This window comes from Quercus lobata, chromosome 5, assembly GCF_001633185.2.
Source record: "Quercus lobata isolate SW786 chromosome 5, ValleyOak3.0 Primary Assembly, whole genome shotgun sequence".
NCBI classification, from domain to species: domain Eukaryota; kingdom Viridiplantae; phylum Streptophyta; class Magnoliopsida; order Fagales; family Fagaceae; genus Quercus; species Quercus lobata.
In genome coordinates this window covers 21782669-21788812 of record NC_044908.1, presented here as the reverse complement: position 1 = coordinate 21788812, position 6144 = coordinate 21782669, and the positions used below count along the sequence as shown (strand labels likewise).

Below are 6144 nucleotides of genomic sequence, written 5' to 3'. Positions count from 1 at the left end.
TTCATTTGACCTTCAAATTAAAACCTCAACCATCCAATTCACACGTCAAAAACAAATCCTCCAAACACAAAACCAATCCAGCTTTTGTTTTCTTTATCACTCTTAACTCACCGCCAATTCTCATTACATGCACCCCACGTTCTAGCAACCCAAACACCAAAATAAATAAATAAATAAAAAAGAAAAAAAAAAAATTTAACACAAACCCAACAAACAATCACCTCCACACAAACACACACACAAAAAATAATTCTTAAAAAAAAAAAGCATCTTCTTCATTTGGACCTTAGGCTTTCCACCAATCCTTTTTCCATCTCTCTCTCTCTCTCTCTCTCTCTCTAGTATTCAAAGACAACAGACAAAATTGCTCCCTCTCCCGACCGATCCAAGAGGTCGAACTCCCATGTGTTCTACCTAGTTCATTCTGTAAAAGTTTTCCTGAGAAAATTAAAAATGGTTCGGGCAATGGAAGAAGAAAAAGAGGATTACAAGTCTAAATTGTTTCATTTCAAAGGGATGTATGATACTAGTGCAGGGCGGCATTCAAAGAGTACGAGTTTTGATTCTGGTGACACAGAGGAACCTACCGATGATAATAGGATAGCAGCAAGGAGTCATCTATCTGGACCTATATATGATCGTCCATTGGAGAGACAGAAAATTGGTTCTACATTAAATAAAAATGAAAAAGGTCCTAAATTACGATTGAACAAAGATGAAGCTGCACCCACAGAAGCCAAAGACAAGCAACCCTCAGGCAAGTCACATTTAGTTTTTGTAATCATTGAATTACATGCTACATTTAGAAACTTTCCGATTTGCATTTGGACAAGAAACTGCAGCAAGTTATCTCAATTTCTCGTCATTAACAAACATGTTGATACAAGAGGTTTGTCCCATGCTTTGCCCTTAATTATCTTGAATGCATGCATGAATTCGAGACATATAAAAACATAATATATATCTTGTATGGATTGTGTCCATCATATATATCTTGATTCTGATTCGATTCCATTTTCTTGTTTGTGTTTGATTCAGATATGGAGCTAATGAAAGAAAGGTTTGCTAAATTACTATTGGGTGAAGATATGTCTGGTGGAGGGAAAGGTGTTTCATCAGCCTTGGCATTGTCAAATGCTATTACAAACCTTGCTGGTATGTTGAGATCTACTCACTTTCCATCCACCAGATAACTTGTAATAGTGTTGATTGAATGTTTGGAATTTTTTTCTTTTTTTGGCTCAAGGAAGAAAAAGCACCACTTTTGGTACACACTCCTAGGCTCATATGGTAAAAATTAGAGTTTTAGGATGATAGGTTATTCTTTTCTTGCTTCCTTTTGGAAAACATGAGAAATGAAAAAGAAAAAAAGTTTGTCACTTTTCTGTTGCAATGCAGCTTCTGTTTTTGGTGAACAATGGCGACTAGAGCCTATGTCAGCCGAAAGAAAAGCAAGGTGGAGAAAAGAAATCGATTGGCTCCTATGCGTCACTGATTATGTTGTTGAATTTACTCCTTCTCAACAAAAGTCCAAAGATGGTGCTAATATGGAGGTAAATCTCTCCTCCCCCCACCTCTCTCTCTGTCTCTCTCATAAAGCATCTTGATAGGAGTTTATGTTTTATGCTTTAACAGATAATGGTGACAAGGCAACGAACTGATCTACACATGAACATTCCTGCTCTGCGCAAGCTTGATGCAATGCTTATTGTAAGAACAAAAACATTTCATGCTCAACAAACAATTATAGGAACCTATCCTTTCCATACTTTGATAATTATTTCAAATAAATTACAATGGATGATTTATCTAACAACAGCTTACGATAAGCAGGATTGTCTGGATAACTTCAAGGACCAAAATGAATTCTGTTATGTGTCAAAAGATGCTGATGAATCAGAGAAAGGGAATACGAAGAGGAAAGATGACAAATGGTGGCTACCTACTCCTAAAGTTCCCCAAGAAGGTCTATCTGAAATGTCAAGAAAATTTTTGCAGTATCAAAAAGATTGTGTGAACCAAGTGCTTAAAGCAGCCATGGCCATAAATGCTCAAGTTCTATCTGAAATGGAGATCCCTGAAAACTATATTGAATCCCTCCCAAAGGCAAGGAAATATGAAAAAGACTCATATAAATGTTGCATACAATTTAAGTACCTTAACAATTCCTTCATAACCTTTTTTCGCCTTCATGTTGTGCTATGGCAGAATGGGAGGGCAAGCCTCGGGGACTCAATCTACAAGAGTATTACAGTGGAATTCTTTGATCCTAGCCAGTTTCTATCCACCATGAACTTATCATCGGAGCACAGAATCCTAGACCTGAAGAACAGAATTGAGGCTTCCATAGTGATATGGAAGAGGAAGATGAACCAAAAAGATGGAAAATCTGCTTGGGGTTCAGCTGTGAGCTTGGAGAAAAGAGAACTCTTTGAAGAGAGAGCTGAGACCATTTTACTCCTCCTCAAGCAGCGGTTTCCTGGGATTCCTCAATCTTCACTAGATATTAGCAAAATCCAATTCAACCGGGTACAACCACTTTTGTCTCCATATTTTCCCCTTAATTGAAATGAGTTTTATATCTAGGTGTTTACATCATTCTGCCTTTCCACACAAATTTCCATGAATGGTAATTTGTTTTTGTTAGGATCATGCTTCTTTGATAGTTGTATTGAATTAAACCACATGCTTCATAGATTGTATGAATATATTCTGCATGATCCTATATAAGTCTATATGTTGTACTAGGACACTTTTTGCAGTGGCAGTTCAATGATCATCATACCAGCAGACATAGTTATGGTTTATGAACTCAAAGAAACACATAATCCATGGTTTGTTCACAGCCAAATGCTGCTATAAGAAAAATGATTATACCTATTGCACGTTTCAACTAACTTTTTCAAATCCTATGAAATTCTGTTAAGGAATTTGTTTTGGCTTTGCAGGATGTTGGGCAGGCTGTTCTGGAGAGTTATTCAAGAATATTAGAAAGCTTGGCCTTCACAGTTCTGTCCCGTATCGAGGATGTACTCTATGCTGATTTTGTCACTCAAAATCCATCACATGCGGCAACTCAAAGACACCCTTTAAGAGATTATCCACAAAATGCAAGTCCAGATAGTTTTCCCAGTCCTAGAGATGAGAGCTACCCGGAGACACCTGGTTCAATGACATTGTCTGATTTCATGGGTTGGGGTATAGATCAAAGTGATGCTGAGTCTAAGAAGGACTCAACAGCAAATTCAGATGATGGATCCAAAGATGGTGAGGGGAAGCCAAATCATATGCAAAATGGTGAGGGGAAGCAAAATCATATACAAAAGCTTGCCAACTTAGTGACCAACAAGAGGATTTCCTATCTTGACAACTTGAGTGGTTTGAGAAGTCCAACTGCACGCCATTGACAACTAAAGGGGGAGAGGATTAAAAAAGAATAGAGTAAATGAATACAAATCGGAGAGAGAGAGAGAGAGAGATGACTAGAAAAGGAATACTTGAGGAAGAAAGCCTGACCTCTAGATGTAAAATGTTCAGAACCATGGCTGTTCAATATTTGCGTTATGATTAACCCTTTCATTCTATTCCTTACTTTTGTAAATAGGGAAGAATGAGAAAAACTAATTGGCTTAAAATGTTATTTTATTTTTTTTAAGAGAGAGAGTTTTATAAACAATGACATCTACTTCTAATGATAGTTATCTTTATCATTAGATAAAGACACCAATCTGTTTTTGGTGTAAACGAGGATTGAATTCTAGATTTCTTATTCAACTATCAGAGACTTTATCAATTAAGCTAACTAGAACCCATTAGCGGTGTAATTTATCAGAGACTTTATCAATTGAGCTAACTAGAACCCATTGACGGTGTAATTTGATAGTTAAAATATGATTTTGACGACAATCTCAGATAGAGCAAGTTTTTCTTGTCTATTTGTACTACACTTCTCCTAACTAATTGGGTTTGAAGCACTTTAATTTAATTTCATTCTTTTTTCCCCATGCAAGAATAGTCTTATAGCATTTACAGTATGCTATTTTTCAATAGAAGAAAGCAGTAGCACGTTGTCTTCACAATTGGCACCATAACATCATGAGCCCAGCGTCAATAAAAATCCAAATGATGGTTCAACTACTAACAATAGCAAGTGGAGTGATCAGGAACCATAATTCTCTAATTTATCTGTGGACTTAATAGCAGAATGTTCAGCATACATGAATTACTTTCAAGCACAACAGGTAATCCAGAAATTTTGGTTGGTTGGCCGATAAAGTTTTTAGCATTCTGAATATTTGTTAACCAGATGTCCCAAATGCATTTAAGCTTCTGGGAAATGAACCAACAATTTATATCAAGCTATAACATTCACATTGAGCTATGTTACAATCTCTTGGGGACCAAAGGCATTCATTTCCACTTATCTTCAATACATGCCCTTCATTCCATATTAGAAAGACTAGCAGCAAATTAAATGACCATACTATCAACGCTAAACAATTATAAATAAAGAGAATAGGCAATGTGCCAAATCGCACTCAAAGTAACTATCATTTGAATAGTCATAGAGAGTCTTGACAGGCTTTAGACATACTTACAAGATCCAAAATCACAATAAGTCACAATGTCACATACAAAGAAAAGAATCTGAAAGTAAATTAGATCTTGCCACGTGGGCCGAGCTTTGGTGGAAGTTGCGGGCCCTTCATGATTGGCAGGACGTCGCCTGAAGTAGTGGCGCTGAGGTAAAGAAGGGTGGAACCACCTCCCAATATCAAGAACTTGAGCAATAATCCCCTCTTGGTGAATGGGGCTGCAAATGTCTCAAAGAACTTGCTCTGCAAGTCCAAACGCATGAATAAGGTATATAACTCGAAAAAGTTCAAACAAGAATGAAGAAATATCACAAATAAACTAAAGTTAATTCATTTAAGTAGATGCTAACATTTCTTTACATTATCTTAATGTGCTGCTATCCTACCATACATGCCTTAACAAGTGCTCTTTTCTATGAACTATTTTCTTGCATAAAGTTGTTCTTCTTGTTGTTTTTTCCACTCATAAAAATCAACACGCTATATAAACTCATAAATTGACACCCTATTTAAACTGTGCTCCTCTCTCTCTTGCCCCTATCAACTACTTTGCTCATTTCCTTGACATGTTATAGCATAATCCCTAAATATTTTGCACAATGATCAGACAGAACCTGCTTTATCCGTCATTGCAAATTATCATTTTAATAAGCATCAATAATATATTAAAATCACTCCTTATTCTATTAACGCTTATTTTATTGATTCTAAGGCTATAAGCAACCAGTTGTACTTTTTCACCCTGTCAGTATTCTTTAGACACCGTTAAAAAAGAATATTCTACAGAAGCTTAACAAGCAAAGCTTTCATAGCTCAGTTGGTTAGAGCACCCGTTTAGTAAGCGGGAGGTCTTGAGTTCAACTCTCAATGAAAGCATGTTATTAATTTACACTTATTTCTAATTTTTTTATGCTAAGTCTACAATATATATCCCTATTTTTTACATGAAAAAGTTAAAATAAAATAATTTGTTCACTATACATGGAAGAATTACCAGTTCAATCTGGGAACATTACCAGCTAAAGATGAATCAGATGGAGTTGATTAAGAAAAATGAGTCACAAACCTGAAGAGGGTTGTATGGTGAAGCTGCATCTGACCCATACAAATCCCACTGTCCAGTAGTGTTACCCAAATCCTCCAAATCAAAGTACACACTCTTGTCACCATACTTAGCCACCACAGCACCAGTTCTATATATCCAACACCAACATTCAACAAGCACAATTCATACCAAAAAAAAAAAAAAAAACTTATACACACACACACACTAGATAAGCTCAATTACTGAAAAGACATTTTCTGGAAACTGAATACTGGTACCTGAAGTTTTTGGACCTTAGGCTCTGGCGAGTGGGCTTGATAGCAAGCTTTGTTCCTGTTAGGGAGCTTCCACCAAGGCCCTTGATGTTGACTGGTTGAACAGCAGCTAAGGTTGCTAGAGAAGCCATGGCCTTGGTTTCAGAGCAACTGATAACTTTTTTTCAATTTTAGTTGGGAAGATGGAAGGGAATGCTTGGGTTTTTGATCTTTTGCATGGATCTTGGCA

The 6144-nt window shown here is 36.5% G+C and overlaps 2 protein-coding genes and 1 non-coding gene across 3 annotated transcripts; 2 read left to right on the top strand and 1 right to left on the bottom strand.

The window, feature by feature from the left end:
- Nucleotides 1-238: 238 nt before the first annotated feature.
- On the top strand, nt 239-3419 carry LOC115988452 (rop guanine nucleotide exchange factor 12). Its single transcript, XM_031112024.1, has 7 exons — nt 239-757; nt 1039-1155; nt 1399-1553; nt 1636-1710; nt 1834-2106; nt 2209-2529; nt 2949-3419. Exons 1-7 carry the CDS (start codon nt 454-456, stop codon nt 3405-3407), a joined length of 1704 nt encoding a protein of 567 aa, XP_030967884.1. The 5' UTR covers nt 239-453; the 3' UTR covers nt 3408-3419.
- Nucleotides 3420-4500: 1081 nt separating this feature from the next.
- On the bottom strand, nt 4501-6144 carry LOC115992153 (photosystem I reaction center subunit VI, chloroplastic). Its single transcript, XM_031116230.1, has 3 exons — nt 5919-6144; nt 5662-5788; nt 4501-4838 (listed from the first exon to the last, which is right to left on the bottom strand). The coding sequence occupies exons 1-3, from the start codon at nt 6044-6046 to the stop codon at nt 4659-4661; spliced, it is 435 nt and encodes a 144-aa protein (XP_030972090.1). The 5' UTR covers nt 6047-6144; the 3' UTR covers nt 4501-4658.
- TRNAT-AGU lies at nt 5398-5471 on the top strand. Its single transcript has one exon. It is a non-coding gene; the product is annotated as a tRNA-Thr (tRNA).

What these genes read in the sequence shown, in the direction of transcription:
- LOC115988452 (XM_031112024.1), top strand. Translation starts at nt 454, where the DNA reads ATGGTTCGGGCAATGGAAGAAGAAAAAGAGGATTACAAGTCTAAATTG. An exon ending in TGCTATTACAAACCTTGCTG is followed by an intron (nt 1,156 to 1,398) that starts GTATGTTGAGAT and finishes GTTGCAATGCAG; the next exon opens with CTTCTGTTTTTGGTGAACAA. An exon ending in AAGATGGTGCTAATATGGAG is followed by an intron (nt 1,554 to 1,635) that starts GTAAATCTCTCC and finishes ATGCTTTAACAG; the next exon opens with ATAATGGTGACAAGGCAACG.
- LOC115992153 (XM_031116230.1), bottom strand. Translation starts at nt 6,046, where the DNA reads ATGGCTTCTCTAGCAACCTTAGCTGCTGTTCAACCAGTCAACATCAAG. An exon ending in CTAAGGTCCAAAAACTTCAG is followed by an intron (nt 5,789 to 5,918) that starts GTACCAGTATTC and finishes TTGGATATATAG; the next exon opens with AACTGGTGCTGTGGTGGCTA. An exon ending in CACCATACAACCCTCTTCAG is followed by an intron (nt 4,839 to 5,661) that starts GTTTGTGACTCA and finishes TTGGACTTGCAG; the next exon opens with AGCAAGTTCTTTGAGACATT.